This window comes from Pithys albifrons, chromosome 23 (assembly GCF_047495875.1).
Source record: "Pithys albifrons albifrons isolate INPA30051 chromosome 23, PitAlb_v1, whole genome shotgun sequence".
NCBI classification, from domain to species: Eukaryota; Metazoa; Chordata; class Aves; order Passeriformes; family Thamnophilidae; genus Pithys; species Pithys albifrons.
The window spans coordinates 4,045,992-4,069,583 of record NC_092480.1 but is presented as its reverse complement, the minus strand read 5'-3'; the positions used below and the strand labels follow the sequence as shown (position 1 = coordinate 4,069,583).

Below are 23,592 nucleotides of genomic sequence, written 5' to 3'. Positions count from 1 at the left end.
AAAACAAGCAGGGATCAGATTTTGGTTGGGATAGAAGCAAAGGGATTGTGTACATAGTTACAAATGGGAACACATCCATATTTTCTACTTAAACCTGCTGTGGGATCTTGGGTCCTGGTTTCTTTTTGTTCCTTCAAACAGAAACTCAGGATTTAGGTAAACATGACAAGTTCTTTTAATTCACCAGCTCCAGGTCACAGAGGAGCTACAGTCTCTCTGGGGAGAGCAAGAGATCAAACTGAAGCTGTGAATCTGTTCAGAACCTCCAGGGAGTTGCTCAGCCCCTGCTCTCTGTGCCAGGAACAGGATTCAGGCTCTGAGAGAAACACCAACAGCACTGGCTCTGTAATGGAGTTGCAGGGTGTCCTGGCTCTTAGAAACCATCATTTTATTTAACAAATTTAAATACAGTTTGTTTAAAACTGAGAACAGACAGTGCAGCTGTAACACACCCCATCCTGGCCAGGTCTGGTCCTACTGGGCATACCTATCTCTGTTCCCAGTAGCCTCTGGGAAAGCTGGAAGGGCCCAGGCTCGTGTGACCAGAGCAAATGTACAGGGCTGTGCTCAAGACTCCATCCTTTGCATTTTTCTGAAAGTTATTTCCTTCCAAGGAGGGCAGGTTGCAACCCAGCAGAGACTGGAATTAAGATCAGTGAACCAAAACGTGCAGCTCGGAGATGACATCAATTGGAAACTATTTAAATGGTATGAAAACGTGGTAGTCCTTGAAAAATGTCTCTTTCCACTGTGGGGTTTTCAGACTGAGGTGAGCTTGGAAAACCAGTACAACAACAGGATAAATCTGCTTGAGTGCAGAGAGCTACTGTTTTAATCCAGGATAACAACACCCGTTCCCAAAGAGCAGCCAGCAGCATCCAACACTTTCCATCCAAGTAGTGCTTCAGCCATTGCATCTAAAGGAACAGTTTTATAAAGGCTTCTGTGGCTGGGAACTAAAGAATGCAACTTTTCCCCAATGGTTCTGATATACAGTGGGAGAAAATAACTTACAAAAAATATTTTCCTTTGAAATATCAGGAAATACACAATGTCATTAGTCCAAGGGGAGACTTCTGCACCCTGAAGCCAACAATCAAACCCAGAGTGTTTGAATAGTTCTACCTGTTAGGGCTAAAAATAACCAAGTCTATTTCCAGGATTACATTTTCCCTCAGTTCAAAGGTAAAATTGTGCTTCAGACCTTTTTGATAGAATAGGGACAGCAGGGAGGGGGGGGATGATCAAAGGTTTGACAACAGCTATGAAGGGGGAGGGTATCTGGGGGGTTTGCAAAGGGACATGTTGTACCTCAATTTGTTCTCAGAAAGTTTGTCAGTCTCAAACAGAGTCACCCAAGGTGGTAGCACCCAAGTCCCTCTTCTGCACTGCCCAGTCTTGTGTCTCACACTGAGAAGCAAAACACAATTTCATCAGAGAACACCCTTTGTTGCCAACTCTGTCTTGGCTCCTTTGATATTACAGGACACGGAAGAGGCAACTAATGTTCTGCTTGACCCTACCTCAGGCCAGGTGCTGGAGAAACAGAGCACTAAGTACAGGATCCCCTTTCCAAGGGTGCTGCTCTGTCCATCAGAAGGTGGCTTGGGAAATTTTCATGCCAGTAGCTCTGCAGGAGCATGGCTTGGGCTGAAGGATACATTCCAGTTGAATGGGAAATGCACTAAAATCCCCTTTCAGCATTCAACCTCTAGTTTTAAGCAGGTAACCTTATTTTTTAAGAGTTGAAATTTGCCTTTTTGTAGGAGCACCCTCCAGAGAATCCCACACCTAATGCTGACATGAACCAAATCAGGGTAAACAGAACCAAGATCTGGGTGAATATTATGGTGTACATCCCTAACAATCTCATTAAACCCCATTTCCAATTATTTTGGCATGGATGAATAAAGAGCCATGTGCTGTAAACACAACTCCATCCAGGGAGGGTGGTGAATTGTAATGATCAACAGCTCAGTGATTCTGCCCACCCTGGTGAGACCCTCTCATCTCTTCAGTACTTGTGAGAAAGATGGGGACAAACTTTTCAGCAGGGATAGGAAAAGGGGTGATGGTTTTAAACTAAAAAGGATAGACTGGATATAAGGAAGAAATTTTTTTACCAGGAGGGTGGTGCAGCACTGGCACAAGTTGTCCAGAGAAGTCTGGGATACCTCATGCCTGGGAATATTCAAGACCAGGTTGGACAGAGCTCTGAGCAACCTGGTCTAGTTGAAGGTGTCCCTGCCCATGGCAGGGGGGTTTGAGCAGAAGACCTTTCCAACTCAAACACTTCTGTGATTCCATGAACACAAAGGTAAGTCAGAGTGACCTCCAAACCATTGAACTAATAAAGGAAAAGGAGAGGGAATACAAAGAGAACAGAGATACTTACTGGGTTTGTTCTAACCTGCCTTGCCTTCCCCCCCTCCCCCTGTCTTGTGCAGCGTAATAAACACTGGTTAAAGTAGGTTTAAAATTAAGGGCTAAGGTGCCATCTCAGAAGGCAGCTGTCCCCTCCACGAACAGAGAGCTGCTTAGGCTGTCGCACACAAGCTCTGTGTGTCTCAGGAAAACCAGTCACTGGGGCCAACACGCTCCTGTGGACATTCCCACCTGGCCTTCAGGTCCTGTCAGACAGCCCCTGAGTGCAGCCCCCCATTGCAGCTGGGCCAGGCTCCAGTGCAGGTGCACTTCTCCCAAACCGAGCATCCCGCGAGGCAGCTGCTCCTGGCCTGGAGCTCACGTCAGTCCTGGCTTTTCTGTGCTTTTTCTCCACCTCTGGAGCATCTGGGTTTGCTCCAAGTCCAGGAGGAAGGGCAGGGGGGTCCAGGGGGTCTATGTATGCAGTGTTGCTTGGTTTCAGTACACTAAAACTCTTGGAAGTCAGCAGAGGTCCTGGCTCCTGCCTGGCTGGCTGGTGGGATGCTGTGGAGAGGAACCTTGCAGGCTGTGCATGAAGAAATTTCCTGCAACAGAGACACAACCAGCATGAATATTGCCCTTCTGCCTCGCTGCATTTAGCTGCTACCCCTTGGAACCATCCCAAAAGCCAGCTCTGCCTGCAGATCTGTGAGTTCTGCTGCTAAGCAACTGGGCTGGGGAGCAGCAGTTGTGACAGCGCTGAAGAGCGACGGCCTCTCTGCAAAGCTGGTGTATATATAGCTCAGAGAACGTGGTGCAGGCTCTCCTGCTGCCCTGCCAAGGGCCACAAAGCAGCCCCTGCAGTGGCCAGGGCTCCATCCAGCTGCCCTCAGGGAATGGGCCAGAAGAGAGCTCATTACTCTTAAAAATACACCACTGCTGAGCAAATCTACCCCCTCCCTTTGCTGCTTTTCTCTGTACTCGAGAGCAGCAACCTCCTCTCCCCTCCAGGCCCTGTTCTGCACTCCAGTTAAAGGGAGTTGTACATTTATTTTTTTCCTCATGATAATGAAGCACAGCTCCATAGCCTGGATGCAAACACAAGTGAGTAGCCCATCCTTCACTCCTGCAAACCACTTGCAGCGTGCCCGTGGGAAATACAGAAGGCTGAATGCACCAGGGGTAACTCAGGTAATGAGGGTGAGGAGCCAGGGCAGGAACAAATGCATGTCAGCCATCAGTGTGTGTGTTCTTTCCTCCTTTCCACCGAGGAACAGACTCCATGCCCACCTTAGATAAACAAACACCTCAGGTGGGGTTTAATCCACACCTTCCCTACCTTGTCACTGACTCCAGGTGGATTTTATATGGACAAACATTAGACTCTTCCTTCAGTGAAAGCTTCTGTTTGACTTAAAAATCCTTTTCTGATATTGCTTTAGCTTTCCTCAGGTGTTAAGGGGTGGATGAATCCACACCCTTCACCCCTGTGCTTTAGCTGTGTTAGCACAGTTAATAAGGCAACCTCTTTGTTTAGACAAGGCTTTTTTTTTAACAGTGTAACTTCTATCTAAATTCCAGTCCCTGCATTCCTCTTTTTCTCAACCTCTCACCACGTATTTCCCCTTTGGCAGCTTATCTTAAAAGATAGAATAACTTAAATAAAGAGTGGTTAACTAATGGTCTTGAGAAGTTTAGCAGTAAGGGAAGGTCAAAGATGTGAAAAATGGAAACAAAAAACCACATTTAAAAAGAGCTGTTATCTTTTTTCTGCCATTGTCCAGCCTCTCATTACTGTAAAAAACACGTGTTCTTACCTGGTGTTGGTCTCCATTCAGCCACGCACAGTCAGATTTCCACATTGGGATCTGTGAATCCTTTCTTCCCCTCGTTCACCAGCACGGGCTTTTCTGTCCTTGTGTGCCAGACTAAAATCTGAAGAAGCCAGCAGGAGTCATTAGCTGCACCTCTGCACTGCACTAACAAATATTCCTGCACATTAAATCAATAGTGCAATTTAAGCAGCCACCCTGGAGCCTAATGGTGCATTCAGCGCTGAGAGGGGCTTTGCATAAACCTTCATTTAGGCAGAGCTGCTGCTCTGCAAGATGCACAGTGCACAGAAATTACCCATTTTACAGAGTGCTGTCGTGGGACATTAACCTGCTCCTTCCATGTAGTTACCAACCACCCTCCTCAACAGGCTCATCAACCTTCCAATGGTGTAAGGCACTTCCCTCACAACCAGGGAATCACATCCATGTTTCCCCACAGAGCCTTGCTTGGGTTCTTGGTTATCACGTTCACAGAATCCCAGACTATTCTGAGTTGGAAGGGGCCCACAAGGATCATCGAGTCCAACTCTTAAGTCAATGGCCCACACAGGGGATTTTGCTGCATCCTTGGCCAGTGGAGCCACTTGCTTGGCTCAGAAGGGAAATGCAAATTCCTGACACTTCAGGTCAGGTTGAGGGGGTGAATGGGAGGGAAGAGGCAGCTGTAGGGGCAGCACCAGCTGTTCCCATCACCACCACTGCCTTTGGCTGTGGGAAAAGTAAAATGAATTTTTCACTGCAAATTTTTCACTTTCCCTGGAAGTCCATTATTGGAGAGGAGACATCAGTCCACTCCCTAACCTTGCTGTCACTTCTATTTTACTTTTCAGTTCTTTCCAGACCCTAAAAAGCTATGAGAGTGTCACTGAGCTGAGGACTTACTGCTGCTGCAGTGCTGCTGCCTCAGAGCTGCACCAGGCAGGAGCTGCTTCCAGAATCATCCCTTCTTCCCATGAGCTCTGGGCTGGCACAGCCCTTTCATAACCCATTACCCTACTATATCCCCTCTAAATTGCCCCTCCAAATTCCTCTGGAATACTGCCACCCCCTATTCTGTACCAGGTGTCAAGTTAAAGACCCTCTCCAACTTGCTTAAAACATAACTGAAACTTCTCCTAAAAGCTTCCCTCAGTCTTGGCAGCAAAATTTCATAAAGATCAACATCTGTGGAGGAGAACTGGCAAAATATGAGGTGTTTGAACATTTCAGGGGGGCTATTACAGGTAAATAGTTTCTACTTGCTGTGCTATGCTGCTGGCTCAGATGGTTCTGGAAGCTGTTTAAAATACTCTCCTCCTCACTAGACTCAATTATACTTATTGCTTTGCTCCTAAAACCTGGATTGCTGGGAGCAGCTTTATCCTCTCAGAGCAGGTTTCCTGCTTCCCTTCACCTGTGCCTTGATATTTCCTGCCTTGCAGGGGTTTCCCTCTGGTTGCTATGACAATGCTCTGCACATCGAATCCAAGTGTCTGCAAACCATTCCCACCCAGTCCCTGCTTTTCTGAAAAACGAGGGCATGCTCTGTTTCTAAAGGATGAACAAAGCACTTTTCAAACCCTCCTGGTTCAAGGGGAGCACCCCCCACCTTCCCAAGAAGCTTGTTTGACCAAATTTGTCTCTGATGTGAGCACTCACCTCCTGTGCAAGGCTTAAATCTTGCCTAATGCTAAGGCAGTAGAGACCAACTGCTGGCTGGAGTGGGTCCAAAAAAGCATTTCATCGTTCCCCACAACCACTTCTGAGCCTGCTCATCAAAGTTTCCCTTTATTCCAAGCCCTGCTCACCCACCACAGCAGCGCTGCTGCAATTACTGCGCTGCTTCCCCATGAAAAGGCAAAACCAAACAGGTCTCACAAGTGGCTCTCAGGGCTCTGCAGGCATCAGTTACAGTCCTCATGCAACAACAGAATATATAAACCCTGACTCAGGCCAGGTGCTAGAGAATTCCTGGAGCCCATTCTCCCTCCCAGCAGGAGCAGGGAAGAGCTCTTTCCCCTCCTGACACATAAACCCTCATGGCCCAGTGATGGGACTCACACTTCAGCAACTCCAACCACACACCCCATAAACAAGACCACAAGGACACATTATCAGCTTTGCCTTAAAGTGGATCCCACTTTTGCAGTGTTAAAGCCAACTGCCAGGAAAGACAGATTAGATTAACTAAAATGGGCCCATTTTTTGAGTTTGAGGCTTGATACAGCAGCTTTAGCCATTTTTCATGCTGTGCACTTTCCTGGGGGAGGGAGGTCATCATTTAGCACAGAAACACCTGCTTTTCCTCTCAGCCAGTGCTTGATTTTTTCACAAGCAGCCTGTTTGATGCCTCAGGGAAGCTTTGGCTTGTACACCAAGAGAGCAAACAGTGAGGGCGACCAAGTATGTGGCTCCCCTGAGCAGTGGTTTCATACAGGTCACCTAAAGGACTCCACTTTAAAAGAGCTCTACTTCTGAGAAACTCTTCCAATTATTTACAACCCTGCCATTCAGAATCACAGGACTCAAAACAGATCTTGGAGATTACAAAGCCTCATCTCCATACAGAATAATTCATTGTCTTCCAACAGGAAATTAAAAAGCAAACAGTACGGTTGAAGTGGGAAGGGATCACAGAGTTTCAGGCACACAGACCCTCTGTGGAAAGTTTCAATGATTGTTATTTGAAAGGGAGAATGGATGAAATGTGAAGAAAAAGAGCAAGATGAAATGACAGGTTTGTTCCCTGTTCTCCAGCCTGTGCATGACAACAACCTGTCCCTCTGCCTGTGGCATTCACAGTGCCCACCAACACCTGCCTTGAGCTCACAGACCATTCCCAGCCAGAGCAGAGCTGCCAGAAAACCCCTTCCACAAGCTCCACCCAAACACTGAGCTGCCAGCCCACAGATTTCCTCTCAGATTTTACTCAGCCAAGAGACAAGGAGAGAACAGGAACAACTCCTTTTAACCACCATGTCAATCCCAGGGAATTGCTGCCCAGACCACCTGAGTGCACAGAAGGTGCCCCATCCAAGGAAACCCACCTTTGCCTGACTCCCTGGAGAAACAAGTGGCTCCAGGAGCAGCTGGAATGAGATGCCTCATTTCCAATGACCTTGTACTTTGTGGTCTGCCCTCCTGTGCCAGCCCAAGCTGAGGCTTTTTCAATAGCTGGGGCCACTCAGTGTCTCTCCTTTGATGCTGGCTGAGCACAGTGCAGATTGTTTTCTCAAGGTGTTAATAGAAAATGGGGAGCAGAATGTCCCCCAGTTACATCAGCCTGGTGGGAACACAGAATTTCAGACCTCTCTTCTGTGTCAGTGGATTGACAAGAGGATGGTTTGTTTGGGGGTGTGTGGGGGGAAATGCAGAAGCAGCAGAACACTAAAATACACTGAAAAACAAAGCCTTGTTTCATTACAACCCTTCCTTCCTGATAAGGAGCGATAACATTCTCCTCATCAACTAATACTGATGTCCTTTACTCTCTCCTTCATTTTGGGCAGTTCCCAAAGCAGGATATATGGCCTTTGGTCTAAGCTTAAGCTTTTTGCAGAAAAGTGCATTTGTGGGCTGAATTCTGATAACTAACACAAGTAGCAGCACTGCAGACTGGGAAAGGCAGCATTTTTGGAGAACAGATGTCTATGCTTATCTTCCATATTTCTCTGATCCCTCCTTAATGACTCTATATAAGCACATCATAATTTTTAATGTAAACCTCCCTGCAAACAGGTGTTTAACAGGAGCAAACCATGACAACTGACGGGAGCACAACAGCACAGCAAGAGAGAAGTCTGTGCTTCTAACCCAGGGTGAGAGGACCTCAGACTACAACTGACTTTTGTCCACTTCTGCTGCTTGTCTGGACTCTGCTCGTGCTGAAATGGGTGAGCAAAGCAGCAACTGGGAAATGGAAGCTGCTGGCACCAGCTAAGGCAGAGGCACAGCCCGACCTGCAAAGCTGCACTCAGAGCTTGCCAGGAGCACACAGCATTCAGTTCATAACAAGGACCCTTCTAAGATCTCCCCAGCCCAGCCAAGAAAAGAAACACAGTCTGCTTCAGATGCTGGGCAGCAATCCCTGCTCCCTCCCCATCCCTGGCCTGCAGCTCCTGTGTCACAGCTCGGCCACGGCCGCCTGCCTGACAGCACCATTTGTTTCCTCCTGCCTGGAAACAACCTTTTCCTTCCTCTCCTTCCTCCCTGTGTTCCTCCAGGAGCGTCATTTCCTCTCCCCAGCTTTTTAACACAGCTTCTTTCCAACAGTTACTTACAGCAGGGACAATACACCAAGGACTGCATAACAGGCCAGGGAGTAAACACCCCTAATCTTCTGTACACCGGACTAAAAGCAACCTGTCCATCTCCCATGGCCTGTTGGAAACACATTTATTTCCAGCCAGTGCTTCCCTGTTAACTAGGAGGGCACACAGTGCCCAAACCCAGAGATCTAATTTTAATCCAATCTCTTTTCCCACCCCTGGGAGACTGATTGTGTTAATTGTCCCACCATTGGATAGCCATAACCACAGACAGGTGGATTAAAAGAGGATGCACAGCAGGTATCAGATAATAAACAAATTTGCTCCTTCCCCTCAGCTCCTCTCCCTTAATCCTGGATTCCTTGCTTGAACCCTGAGATCCTTGTTTTTTTCCCTCGGCTCTGGAACAGTGCAGATGGAAAGCAGAGATAAAGAGTATTAGTCACAATTTTTTTCCTATCCCAAAAAGGGATTGAGACCAGGATCCAACAGTGGCACTGTTGGCAGGAACAACTTATTTGCAATAAAAGAATAATCCTGGGAGGATAATTAAGCAACAAGGATTCCCTAAATCAGCCTTGCTGGTGCCTATTTCAGACAAAAATGCTACATGGAGGACTGTGACCTCAGAGGGAGCCCCTGCACACCTCAGTACTCAAAGGACCCACTCACAAAGCTTCAAAAGCCCTTGACAGAGTTGATTGATGCCTGTCACACAAATCAGCATTGTCTCATTGTGCCTCACACTGTTCCCTGTTATCCCAGACGGATCTGTTGTCTCTCATCTGAGACTGGAAAGTCTTTAGGGCAAGGACCATCCTTGTGTTCTGAGTTCCTACATTTTTTAGCACAGGGGTCCTGCTCCATGACCTGGTGGCTCCTGCAGTGTGTACAGTCAAAGAACTACCAGTCAATTGACAGCAGTAAAATCCTCCCAAAATGAAGCTTCCTGAAAGCCTCCTGGAGCAATGTCCCAGTCATTAAAACATTTTTATCTCCGACACAGAAAGATCCAGGTTGTTGTGGACAACCACAGCACAGACATTGCAGAAATCTGAAAGGGCAGGCACTGATTCCTGCTCTCTGTGACCAATGACAGGACCCAGGGAATGGCTGGATCTGTGTCAGGAGGGTTAGGTTGGATGTTAGGAAAAGGTTCTTCCCCCAGAGGGTGGTTGAGCACTGGAACAGGCTCCCCAGGGCAGTGGTCACAGCACCAAGGCTGACAGGGCTCACAGAGTGATGGGACACCACAGGGTGGGATTGTTGGGGTGCCCAGTGCACAGCCAGCAGTTCAGAGAACCCCAGACTATTCTGAGTTGGAAGGGACCCACAGAGATCATCAAGTCCAACTCAAGTCAATGGCCCATACAGGGGATTGAACCCATGACCTTGGCATTATTACAACCACGTTTTAACCAACTGAGCTAATCTCAGTTGGATCAATGATCCTTCTGAATCCCCTTCAACTCAGGATATTCTTTAATTCTATGAAATGACTGAATAATGGGACTGAATGCCTTTTCCTCACCCCTGCAACCCCCAATCCACACATGGAGGAGAAGCCATACCTTAGTGCAATTGGCAGCCTTGGGCTCAAGGTCGTTGAGGGTGACCAGCTCCCGGAGCAGGCTGCTCTCCTGGTAGCCCCCCTTGACCCCTCGCAGCTTGAAGTAAGCCTGAGATCGCTGCAGGATGAGCCTGAGGTTCACAGCAAAGCCTGCCATGTCGATGGCGAAGGGCCGGTGCGGGTCGAACACGGTTTTCCAGCCGTACACCTTCCCTGCAGAGTTCACCTTGGGAGACTCGTAGCGGAGACCCCCGACAAAGGCCACCGGCCACACCGACACCTTCCTGGTGCTGCGCATCTGGGGGCAAGGGCACAGAAGGGCACGTGGGTGTACAAAGGACGGGCTGTGCGTCACATCCACCACATCTGGAAATGAACAGCTGGAGCCAAGAGCTTGGGTTACACCCCCTGGGGCTGGGACATCACCACTCACCTGTAAAAGGCTCCCTTTCCCTGGGAGGAGACCCTTTGACTCCATTGAGCAGTTGGCATTTTGCCAGGCTAAACCATAACAACGTCCCTGAGCTGGAGGAGCAAAGTGGCAGCTAAAACAGCACTGGGAATGGGTGGCCACAGAACTCAGCTCAGCACTAAGGACAAAGGTGCCATAACAAACATCTTGCAGATTTATGAGAGGTTTGTTTTTTTTGTGCGCAAAGGTCTTTAGAGCTGTGGGGCTTCACATGGGGCAGCTGGGGAAATCAAGACACAGGAGGGAAGCACCTTGGGAAGGCAGGAGTGGCATATCTAGGAAGAAAGGTGGTCTCTACTAAGTTATTTAAGCTGCAGCCTCAGCCTGTGGGCCACAGTAATGCTAAAGGCATCCTTCGAGTAAAGCTGGGACAGCTGGGAAGCACAGCTCTCCAGACACTCCCAGCATGCAGGACGGTGCTTTCTACCCACCAGAACAACACTGGATGCCTCTGCTGTCCCTGGAGTCTCCAGGAATAGGGGAGAGCCCCCAGAGGCCATTTCAGATGCCTGCCCTTGCCAAGGCAGATGCTCTGAATGCCAGTCTGCCCGCTCAGCTCACCCCCAGCACCCTGCCCTGCTCTCTGGCAGGCTCAGCCTCCCGTTCTGCTCTCAGCTCAGTCTCTTAGATCAGGGATCTCCCAGAGCTAATCTCATCACTGCTAATTACTGCAAAGGAGAGCAGAAGAGCTCTGGCACTTGCCCTTCTGCATTATACAGATGCTCACGGCAGTGCCTGTCCACAGGGAACAATAATGTGTGTCTCCTGCATTTCACAGCACATTTCCTTGGCTCCCTGTGACCTTAACTGCAGACACATATCAGAGAGGAGAAGCCTCTACGAGCAAAGCACACAAGTGAATGAAGGAACCCTTTCTGCTTTATTCATGTGTGGAGTCTGCCTCAAGATGCTGCCAGAGCAACCTCAAAGGCAACTGGGGAAGAAGGAAATTCAGTCTGAATTCACTTTCAGCTTTAAAAGCGTGTGTATTCCTGTGGCTGTCCAAGCGAAAGTGAGAGCCATTAGGGAAGGGAAAGAGGCATGTATGAGGTGGGAGATCCCTAGTGTGAAAACTGGCAACTGGTGGGGATGGGAGCAATGCCCCTTCCCTGCCTCTCTATACAATACTGTGGCCTTAGGAGAGCAAGGGAACAAGCAATTTCTGAGCTGGAAGCCAGGTGAGGAACAGTGTACCTGACACTGTAAGACTGTTCAAACCTGCAGAGAGGGAAATGCTTCATTTAAAGTCCCAGATGGAATAGAACAAACAGCAAAGGTGAGAAAGCACATGGAAACCTTCCCTTGCTCAAGCCCAACATGTCAGGACATGCTGAAACTCTCTTCTTTGTGGGCACCAGTAACAGAACCTGAGGGAATGGCCTAAAGTTGTGTCATGACAGGGTTAGGTTGGATCTCAGGAAAAGATTCTTCCCCCAGAGGGTGGTGGGCACTGACCAGGCTCCCCAGGGCAGTGGGCAGAGCCCCAAGGCTGCCAGAGCTCCAGAAACATCAGGATGACATTCTCAGGGACAGGGTGTGAATCTTGGGGAAGGTCCTGCGGAGGGACAAGAACTGACAGGAATTAAGAGACAGCCAAGTGCTGGATAAGGAAGGTGAATAACATCAGATCAGGAACCAGCTGGAAATCTCCTCCAGGGTGCAGCATGAAAGGAGGATGGCTGATGTTCCTTTGCTAGGCACGTGCTTCTGCACGGACATGTTGGACAGCAGGGGATGTTCCAGCCCTAACAAGGCTTCCCACAGGGAAGGCAGCTCCCCATTAGCTTCCTTTACAGTGGGAGCTGCCACAGGTAAACTGGGCTTCCTGTTATTTCACATTGATTCTGGGAAACACACACAGAGTAGAGAAGCCCCAGAAAAAACCTGAGGATGGGTGCAGTGGGACCACTGCCCAGACAAGACCAACCCCAAGCTGAGAAGACGATGTGCACAGCATGTCCTGAGCTCACCTGCACAGCATCTTCCACCTCCCCCCAGTGCTCACCTGCACAGCATCTTCCACCTTCCCCCAGTGCTCACCTGCACAGCATCTTCCACCTCCCCCCAGTGCTCACCTGCACAGCATCTTCCACCTTCCCACAGTGATCACTTGCACAGCATCTTCCACCTCCTCCCAATGATCACCTGCACATCTTCCACCTTCTCCCAGTGATCACCTGCACATCTTCCACCTCCCCCAAGTGCTCACCTTCCCTCAGTAGGGTCTTACCTCCTCGAAGAGCTCCAGACTGTAGGTGTTATCATCATCAGCAAAGTAAACAATGCCAGGCTGGCTGTTATTTCTGTGGAAGGTCTCTCTGAGCCACCTCAGGGCGAGGTTCCTCTGCATGGTGCCGCGGGGGATGCGGGGGTCCCTCATGTCTCCCCGCAGTTTGTAGTTGCGCGGGGTCTCCACGTTGAGGTGGGTGTAGTTGAGCCCCGTGTCGCGCAGCAGCCGCGTGATGAGCGGCGTGCGGCGCTGCGAGTCCTCCACCAGGATCCAGTGCAGGTTGGGCACGTGCAGGAGGGTGTTGGCCAGCCGGGTCAGCTCTGCCTTCTGCACGGGCCGGCTGTAGGTGGGTGTGATGACGTGGATGGTGGGCAGCGTGTCCGACCACGGCGGCGGGCGCGTGTACACGTACTCTGTCCTCACCACCTCCACAATGTCCCGGTCCGACAGGCAGTATTCCTTGGAGTCCAAGCCTGCAGCGAGATCACGCTGGGAGTCACCACCATCATCTGGGCAAGGGCATGGAGAGAAGAAAAAGCTGCATGGACTCAGGCCTGCGACACCCCCCAGCTGAGCCAGCAGGTCACCCTCGTGGGGTCAGAGGAAAGGAAACAAGCTCGGATGGAGGCTTTAATAAATAAGTACATAAATAAATAAAGGACTCAGGGACAAACACACAGGAGAGAAGAGGATTCTGCTGTTAGAAAACTGAACGATGTTGGAGAGCCCAGGACAACACTGCTGAGTGCTCACAATAAACAGCTTCAAAAAGCACCCACAAGAGACAGGATCATAGACCAGTTAGATCTAGAGAAGAACACAGCCACATGGACTGATGGTCCATCACTCCTGAAGAGCTCCAGTGCTCTGGGCACCATGGACAGTGAGACAGGACTCTGCTCTCAGGCACTGGAACACCTGGTTTGGGAGGCAGGGAACTAAGTGGTGGAAAACACCAAGTGAGTGAAGATCCCCAGCAGCAGCATCTGGGCAGGACACTGCAGAGCCCCCCTGCTCTCTGAGAGGCACAGATGTGGCACAGAGAAGTGGGGAAAGACACACTTCAAATCCAGCAACGGAGAGGAGAAATTAAAGCCTGTAATTGTGGCTTTTTCCTGCAGAGACTTTCCCTTTCCTCTGACTAAGCTCTCCTCAAAAAGATCCCACCAGCCTCTGAACAGAACAGCCCATTCAGCAGTGTGGATGTGAACAGTGAACACCACATAGATCAGATACATTGATCCACACATGTAAAATCCTTGCAAACAGACTTGTCCACCATCAGCTCAAAGGAAAATATAATGTTGTTGCACCCCTTGGTTTTCCAGGGTGCGACTTCCACAGTTTCCACTGAGAAGCAGCAGGAATGCCACAGTCTACAGAGATGAAGGGGGACCTCCATTCAGGATGTAAGCCTGCCTCTCCAGTGGGCACCAAACACTTTGAGCCATAGATTTTGCAAAACCAGCTACTACCAGGAACCTCAGATGAGAAAGAACAGGAACAGACAGCCATTAGATCTGACCCAGCAGGGTACTACCTATGGTTTTTTCCTAGCATGTTATTCTTCCACCTCCACTGACTTTGATCCTGAACCAAATGAAGGTCTCACACTCCATAGCATTGGCAAAGGGAGGTGGGTATTTGGGGGAGGGAACAGGGATGAGGTGTCCTGCACAGTCCCTATCTTAAAGCACATCAGCATCACCTAGCAGAGCTCTCTGAAAGCAGAAAGCACTGGAATGAAATCAAAAATAAATCTGCAAAATGCATTGGACACAGACACAGAAGTAATTAGCCAGGACGGTCCCTGCAAACCCCTGCAGGTCAAACGCTCAGCTGCAAACCCTGGCATGTGGCACCACTGCTGTTCTGGGCATCTCCAGATGTACATCCCTTCCAGCACTTGTTACCAAAGGATCTCAGAAATGCTTCACAGGAATAAAATGATTTCTCTCAAGAGCTTTCAGGTCAGTCTCTATCATCACTCACTTTCCACTGGAGGCTCAGAGAAGCAGAGAACTGTCTTAGCAAGGTCATCAGACTGAGTCAGAGCAGAGCAGTCTCTGCTGTAACTTCAGTGGCCACTCACAGAAAACAGCTCCCAGTTTTTAGGGCAGTAAATCAAAATGCTATACAGGCAGACAGCACATTCTTAGTAGTCTTTAAAGTCCTGTTTTAGAGCCCAGTAGCTCCCTTATCCACTAAAACACTGTCCACCTTTCAAAGGGGATATCACAGTTATTTTTCCCCACCCAAAGCCTCATGGGTGACTGTCAGGGGACAGGTAAAGCTGCCTGGGACAGACCCTGAACTTCCTACAATTCAAGCTGCACATCAGACTGTCCAGCAAAGGGACAAGCAACAAAGATGGGGACAAACATTAAAAGGAAAAGGGAAGAGAATCCACTAGAGAAAAGGGCCAGGGAGGATGAAAGGGACCTGGCAATGAGCCAGCCTTCTTCCCCTCCAAGGAGCCTTCCCCAGCTGACCCACCTGCCCTCAGCAGAAGGGCAGAACCAAGAAGGCAGAGGGCAGAAAGCAGCGTGGCTTCTTCCAGCCCCCACGAGCTCCCCAGCCCTTAGATAATGATACTGTAAATGGGATCAAAACTAAGACCCTTCTGATGTTCCCTCCGAACTTCCTTCAGTCACCTGATCTGGGCCAGGGCTCAGGTAACTGCAATGTGGGACAGGTAATGTGGAAGCCAACTTCTCATAGCATTGCAACTCCAGGCAGGTGAGATCTGGCTCTTGCCTTCTCCTTCAAGCGCAAGGACTCCAGTTTGCTGCTTTCCTTAAAAAGTGCTCTCTGCCTCCTGTCTCAAGTAGCAGCTTTGTTCCCTCTGCTCTGTTTTTTTGCAGCTTTCCTGCTGGAATAACTTGTGTGCAGAGTGCTGAAAAGGCCAGCGGGAAGGGAATCCTTTCTTAAGGGTCGTCAGGGAACAAAGAAAAGCGGTACTCTGGATTTAGGCCACAAAGAGCTCTCCAAGTGCAGTAAGCACATCCCATGACTTGGAGTTTGATATCTCTGAAGAACTGCTATGAGCTCTGGGCTTGTCCCTACAGCAGAAGTGGGGAAGCTCCTGCATGAGCATGGTCTGGGAGCTGAGATGAGCATGGCTGCCATGAAGAAATGAAATGAGAGAGGAGATGAGGGCGAGGGAGGGATGCACAGACTTGGCATGGGCTGGTTTGAGTTCTCTCACCCTTGTGCACTGTAAGCAGTGGGGCAATGGTGCTCTGGTGCCAGACGGTGATTAGTAGTGTCCAGGGCAGAACTATCAGCACGATAGCCAGGATGTCTCGTCTCTTCGGCATCTCCAAGACTGACTGGACCCACAGCTCCTCATTACCTGACAGTGAAAACCCCAGAGACAGAACAGCAGAGCACATGGAGAACAGAAATAAATGGGCAAGAAGGAACAAGGACAGAGAGAGAGAACGCGAGAGAGGGAGAGAGCAGCGAAGGCGACACGACTCATGGGTCTTACCAGTGCTTACAACCCACCCATTGCAGAAGCAGGTTTGGAGGGGCCTCGGCTGCTGAGACCAGGAGCAGGAGGGCACTTCTGCAGGGCACTGCTGGAGCTGCCAGCAGGAACCTCAGGGATTCATTTGGAAGGAAACCTGCAACACAGAGCAAAGGCGAGTAGGCAGAGGAAAGCACTGGGGAGCTGCTTCACAGAGTTCACAAAGATCCTCAAGGAGAACAAATCCAGCTGGGACACTGAGCAGCAGCAATGTGTCCCACCCCTCCAGGGAGATGCATTCTGGGTGTCCTGAGCCTTGCTTTCCTTTGCATGCACTTGTCAAGCAAGGCCCTTGCTTCAGCCAAGCCAAAGCTGATCAGTGCCACAGTGTCTGAACCATTCCCAGTGGAAAAGGAGCTTCACCAGAAGTCACACGGCCCCTGCCAGGCCCAAGCCCAAGGAAAGAGCAGAGACATCATGACCAAATCACTGGCTGACACATCAGCAAGGGCTGTGACCCTCCAGACCCTGTTCCTCAGCAGGGCAGAGCACTCGGGGTGACTGCACCTCTGCTCCTGGGAGCACAGTCATCCCACATTTTGCCCATCACTAACCCTCAGCTCAGCCCATCCCACTGGCATTTTAGCTCAGGCTTCCAAGGGCCTATTCAGGTTCATTTCTTCCATCTCAGAGGTGCTGCAGCTGGAGTATATTAAAGTGCCACAATGGCTTAGTTTGATTCCACCCGAGCACATACAAGATTTAAGCAGACTGTGTTTTATCCAAGTATCTTGGCAAGCAAAGCACAGCACTTTGCAGGGCCATGTAGGGTGGGCAGTTTGCAAACATGGGTAGCAGTTTAGTGCCACTGCTCCCATGTGGGGCAACGCATTAGTCAGCTGCTAAAAGGGCTGCAGTGCAGGCAAGGGAGAGCCCAGGAATTCTGCTGTGGGATGCAGGGAGCAGAATGCCTTGGGAAGAGCACTGATCTCCCACTGCACAGCCACTGCCTGGGCAGTCACCACCAGTGACCTGGAAATTATCAGATCCCTTCCTTGAATCACAGAGAGCTCCTGAGCTTGGGCTATAGATATGATGCTACTTGGCAAATGTTTTCCCTGAGCTTGCTTTTTCTGGGTTGCTTGGGGCAGTCATGGAGAAATCCAGGTTCAAATCCCTGATTAGCCCAAATTGGATGGATCTGAATTTCCCTTGGCCATGCCTTGGCCACTGGGCTGTACAATTAGGCTCCGGCACTGAGCCCACTGGAAGACTTGTAGTGAAATGGCTCCAAGAACTGACAGGTTGTCCTTCTAAAGGAATATTTATATTCAAGTTGCTGGATAGAACCTGGTTCTTCCAAATTAGCTCTTCAATCACAGAAGTATTAATTTACCAGGGAAAACAAGGGGTAAAGAGAACACAGGTTGGGCTTTGTCCTTAAAAAACCACCAAATGTCCCTCAAGTAAAGTTTCAGTGAATCCATTTTTCTCCCACACATACAAAAACTGAACTCAAAATATTTCCAGTCAGCTCCAGCAAACAGCCAGTTCCCCATTCAGAGGTCTCTATTTTTTTTAATTTTTTTTTCAGAATTGGTGAAAGCAGCCTCATCCAGACAAAATAAACCAGGGAGGAAGAGAAAGAATTATTCCAGCAAACAACAGCCTTCTGCTGCATCCCTGTCCAGCTCTCAGAGCTCTCAGGGCCAGAGAAATCCCACTGGCCTAGCTCTGCCAAAGTGCCCTCGGGAAAGAGCATCTGGCTTCATCACTGCTGTCCCTGCAGTGCTGTCGGTGCCTGAACAGAGGACACGGAGTGTTGGCACCCTCTGCATCCTCTAATAAAGCTGGAACACATCCCTTGGGCATCCCTGTAGGGCAGAGCTGTGAGGGGCAGCTGAAAAGCCTCAACACCTCGCCTGGTAAAGTGCCTTCCCTACAAGTGCACCAAGGAAAGGACTGTGCTGCTGGAAAAGGGGCAGGAGGAAATGGGAGGCTAAAAGAACCATTCAGAGTCCATTCCCAGCATCTGGCAAGCTGCCCCAGTGGGCTGGCACGCATCAAATGCCCTGTTTGTCAAGGGCAGCTTCCTCTAAACACAGTACTCCCACCTTAAAGATGCCTTTTGCCTGCCTCCTGCCAATCCAGACTCAGTTCAGCCTCCTCCCATGGGACAGGCTGACCCTGGGCTTGGTATGATGGAGAATGGGCACCTTAGGGCTGGGGTGCTGCTCTGATTTCCAGTCCCTCAATGCAGGGGAAAATGAGCAGGCTCCAACGATTTATGCACTGGTCTCTCCAGCATCGATTCCTTTTAATTTGCTGCGGAGCATTTAACAGCTCCCTGGTCAATCAGCTGTCACTGTGGAGCTCCAGCTGCCAAGGGCCAGCACAGCCCACTCGTGCCCCACCAGAGAGAGCTGGCAGCTCTGCCCTACAGCTCTGCTCAGGCTGGCAGCAGGGAGCTCCAGGGCACAGGGGAGGGCCCCTTCCATGCCCCCCTGGGTTTGTCTGAGCTCTGCTTGCACCATGAGCTGCAGATGTGAGTCACAGCCCCTGCGCTCCGTGGCCGTGATTAATGTCCTCTGTGCCCAAAGGGACACGATCCCAGCGTGGAGCCCAATTAGAGATGGAGATGGGGGGAACGTGGAGCCACAGCTCCCAGCCTGACCCCACATCTGACCCACACTCTGCACCCCAAGCTGCCCATTGGCATCCACGGAGCATCCACAGAGTACCACGGACTCTGCCCCGCAGCAAAGGCATTTGCTCACTGCTAATTCCTGAAGGGATTTGTTTTATTGATGACCCTGAGGAGCCTGAGTGAAGGACATGGTAAGAACTCCCCTGGGGCTGCTGGGAGCACTGTAGAACCTTCATCCAAAGTATTTCAAGCGTGTTCCCTCTCAGCACATCAGCGCCACCGAGGGCCTTGGTGCGGGGTGACACCAGTCCCCAGTGTCCCAAAGCCACATTCCCCCCTCACTGCCACCCGCTGAAGCTGCCAAAGGTGAAATCCTTTTCCTCCTGGGAACAGCACCAGTCAGGAATTACATGGTAGCCTGTGAATTCTCACTGCTGCTGACAGAAGCTGCAGCTTCACAGCCCATGGCAGAAGGATTGCCCTGCATCCCAAAAATCCCTTGTTGCTAAAGCCAAATGATGCTTTTTGTTGTTGTTTATGGCACCAGCCAAAAATTGGGCTGGGAAAAATGATGCTCCTCTTCAAGGCATTCACTCTACCCCTTCCCCAAGATAATAACACCCTCCATTTCCCATTGGAAACTTCAAAACAAAACATGCTTTGTTCAGATTGTCAGTTTTAGGCTTCTGCTATCTCCTCCTCCACAGGGAAAAGAAGGATGAGGAACACATTTAAACATCAATTTAAAAAATCAAACTGTATTTCCCACTACAGAAGTACACTTTCTTTTTTTTTTTCCCTCCACTTTCAAAAAATAAGGGTAAAGACACAAAAGTCAGTGATTTTGGGGTTAAAATACTTCTAAAACAAAGGTGTTTTGCACGGTTTGGAAAGAATCAGATGCCACACGGTGAAAGAGATCCCCATCCTCCGGCAGAGGGCAATGGTGTCGAGGCATGACGGGATGGAAAGGGCACTCATCTAATAAAACAGCTCTAATAAATCCTGGAGGCACGTGCTAGTAACATGCTGGATTATTAAATCTGAAGATTCTTTTTTTTTAAATCAACTTAATTGGCATCAGCTCTGACACTTGCCATAGGAAGCACTAATTTGATCTGCAACCTTTATAGTCAGTTTTACCTTCTTCCCTCCTTTGGGGCTGCTCAGCCCCAGTGTCATTAATCCTTGGTTTGCCCACGTTGAACAGAAGTGATTTAAAAAATGTTAAACTGGAGAACGGCTTGACTTGAATTCGGATCTATATACACGGCACTGGAGTAAAAACAATGTCTAGATGTAAGGAAAACACACGCGAAAAAAACCCAAACAAACATATCAAACAGTTGTGTTGCAAACCAGCCAGGAAATAACAAACACAGCCAAAACCTGCAACAAAAGCTTTACAAAGAAAATAAACACGTTTCAGGATACATAGTATATTCTCACCAATAGCTTTTCCCCTCGGGCAAAGTATCGCCTAAAAGTCTAACACAGGGTTCATTTCGCTTTTGTAAAAGGAAGTGGTTCTGATCCCTGCTGAAAAGTGATGCTGGAGCAGCACCAGCCAGAGCTGGTCCCTTTGCTCTGCCCACCTGAATCCACTGAGCAGCTGGAGCACAACCCCTGCGACCCAAAAACCTGCTGAATTCACATCCCGGCTCAGGCAGAGCTCAGCAGAGGGCACGGAGTGATCTCAGCCCTCCCCTGCAATCCCCCAGCACAGCACTGGGGACAGGGCTGGGTTAGGACAAGGGGACAGGGGTGGGTCAGGACACGGGGACAGGGCTGGGTCAGGACACGGGGACAGGGCTGGGTCAGGACACGGGGACAGGGCTGGGTCAGGACAAGGGGACAGGGCTGGGTCAGGACAAGAGGACAGGGCTGGGTCAGGACAAGGGGACAGGGCTGGGTTAGGGCAAGGGGACAGGGCTGGGTCAGAACAAGGGGACAGGGCTGGGTTAGGACAAGGGGACAGGGCTGGGTCAGGACAAGGGGACAGGCTGGACAGGGCTTGGAGCAACCTGGCCTGGTGGGAGGTGTCCCTGCCCATGACAGGGGGTGGGACTGGATGAGATTTAAGGTCCTTCCCAACCCACCCCACTCCACTTTGGGATTCTGTGGTTCTGTAACCAGGGCTCTGCCAGCTCCAAGGGCTCCACACACATCCCTGCTCCTTTCCACACCAGGGGATGGGCACAACAAGCCTCTGTCTAAGATTTTGGTATTTGGCAGAAAAGACTTGTAAAACACAGTCTAAAAATAAAGGTAGTAATAAAAGCCTCTTGCTCGTTAATTACTCTGTAAGCCATTACTGCCTAAAAACCCCATAACTTTAATGGGGGCTATTATAAGTATAGTAGCAAAACTGTGGAGCTAATTACTGTTTAGTTATTAAGCAGAACATAGCCAGAACTGAGTAATGAGCACACAGAATTGCTGCTTCTTCGAGGATTTAATAAGAGGTGGTGCCTTCAACCTCAAATTCTCCCAGCTGAGGGGACATGACAGGCTTTGCAGCCCAGACCAAAGGACCCTCCTTGAGCTCGAGCAACACAAAGCCTGAACTGCAAGTCAACAAAGGGAGGGAGAATGATCTAGAAATGTTTCAGACCACTCTTAGCAATCCTCCAGCTAGAGGGGACCTGGATTCATTCCTGGAATCAAAACTGTGGAGCCAGTGCAGCCCAGGGTTGTGACAGAGGGTGAGAGTTTGCATCATTTCTTCATTCAGTGTTTGTTGTCTTCTTTTAAATAAAGAAAATAATTCCTGTGGTAAGAATTAGAGAAATAATCCCTTCTTTTTTTTTTCTTTCCTCCAGAATTTTAGAAATTCAGAAATATTGGAAAAGCCTGGTAAGGAAGCTGAGTTTTAGGAGATTGTTTGTTCACTCAATACTTCTGTCCAGCTTCACCTACAAACCACATTTCTGTCACTGCACTTGCCTTGGCTACATATACAGGGTCCCTCCTCCTATTTTCCAAGCTGTTACAGAAACTGAGGCACAAAATTACCCCAACCTTGCAACAGCTGAGGCAAAACCTGTCCTGCCACCCCACTCCAGCCTGAGCCCCTGAGCCCCATTGCAACAAATGGGATCAAGAACACAGATTATTGCACAGAAAAAAATAATATTAACCAAGCTTCTCAGAACAACACTTAAATTTTAAAGCAAGCATGAGTAAAGTGGATCAAGGGAGCTCAACACAAGCACAATTAGCTTCTGGAACTTATTGCCACAGGATACTAAGAAGAACAAGAACTTAACAGGATTCGAAAAAGGATTAGTTGTGTATGTGAATAAACTGCATATCCAGAATTAGAATGAACCACCCACCACTTTGGAAAACATATAAACCCTTGAGTTGCAGAGCTTCAGCCAAATTTTAATAAGCATCAGAAACTTTCTCTTCTCCAGATTAATCTTGCCCCCATACTAGCAACAGGACAGGAGATGTGATGGTTCTGCTCCTAGGCTGCTACACTGCCTAGTCCCAAGATCTCTCTGCTTCCAAAGGCAAGGCAGATCCTCTGCTAAGGCCTTAAAAGGTCTCATTCATTGTCCTAAATGTGTTTGCTTTGCTGTACAGGTTCTTACACTGCAATCATCTCCACAGTGCCCAAGTGCTGCCAAGGGTTTCTCTGAGATCCTTGGCTGCAGGCACTGCACTTCCTTTCCTCGTTGCTCCAAAGACACACAGGGGTCTTTTCCAAGGATGGAAAAGGCAGGTACCCTTTTATTAAGTTACTTTGGAAAGGGCTTTGCAATCTTATTGTGCTAAACAAAGCAGAAGGACAAAATGTGTCAAGCACTTGGCAATAGAGGCTGATGTGGATCCTTGATGTCCGGGAGAGTACGATGGAATGCTGTCAGTCACAGGGGCTCTGCCCTTTCTGCTTCCAGAGGATGCCCTGGTCTGCCAGTCAGGATTGGCAGGACTTTCTCCAGCCAGGAAAGCTGGAGGTTGACTCAGGTCTTGGATGAGAAAGTATCTACAGCACCCAATCCTTCTTGATAAATGGCTGCACTTCACACATGGTTTTTAAAAAGCATCTCCATCAAGATGAAAAGCTGTTTGACTTACAGCCCACTTCCAAAATAGAAAGACAACTGGGAGTTGTTTTTCTTAGAGAAAAGTTAGTGGATTTTAAGGTTGCTTGGGGGTGAATGCTGAATGAGTGCTGGGAAAAGAGTGCTCCAACAATTAGCTCATCCAAGAGCTTCTCCATCAAGTCTCCTTAAGTGGTGACAAAGCGATACCTTGAGTTATCCCCTCTGCTCAGCTCACATCACATCAGCACTGTCAGCATCAGACACATTTCCAGACTCTCCATTTCCACCTCTGTGGTCTGCACTGCACTGAGTGTTTCGTGCACCGCTGACTTCCAGAGATTTTAAAAAGTGACATTAACAAAGGATGACCCAATTTCAACATGATTGGACTGAATTCCACAGCTCCATAATAGGCTTTGCATATGCTTTGTCCAAGGGGTTTGAAGACACGTGCTGCCATGTGATACTTCTTAGAAGAGGTCACAACGACCAAGCCTCACTTTTCCAAAGGACCAACCCTCACCTTTCCAAGCAGCAGGTCAAGCAAACAGCACTGGTTCAGGATCTGCAAGGCTGAGTTATTCAGGCAGACATGCCAAGCTAACACCAGGCCCCCTGTGGACTTTCCTTTCTCCCTGGATTCACGGAATGAGCCAAACAAGTATAACAGAGCAGGGTGATGAAAGAAGGGACAGGGCTG

The 23,592-nt window shown here is 49.2% G+C and overlaps 1 protein-coding gene across 5 annotated transcripts in view; it reads right to left on the bottom strand.

Moving 5' to 3' along the window:
- Nucleotides 1-344: 344 nt before the first annotated feature.
- The window catches only part of B3GAT1 (beta-1,3-glucuronyltransferase 1), a 35,692-nt gene continuing 12,444 nt past the window's right edge, over nt 345-23,592 (bottom strand). Inside the window, exons 2-7 of one of the 5 annotated variants that reach the window (XM_071576039.1) lie at nt 16,212-16,347; nt 15,927-16,073; nt 12,719-13,227; nt 10,018-10,314; nt 4,182-4,299; nt 345-2,969 (exon numbers count right to left, since the gene is read on the bottom strand). In XM_071576039.1, coding sequence (XP_071432140.1) covers nt 4,213-4,299; nt 10,018-10,314; nt 12,719-13,227; nt 15,927-16,038 — 1,005 coding nt within the window. In that variant the 5' untranslated portion in view covers nt 16,039-16,073; nt 16,212-16,347 and the 3' untranslated portion in view covers nt 345-2,969; nt 4,182-4,212. The remainder of the gene's footprint in view (nt 2,970-4,181; nt 4,300-10,017; nt 10,315-12,718; nt 13,228-15,926; nt 16,074-16,211; nt 16,348-23,592) is intronic. The other 4 variants (XM_071576037.1, XM_071576038.1, XM_071576040.1 and 1 more) reach the window with 4 other exon arrangements.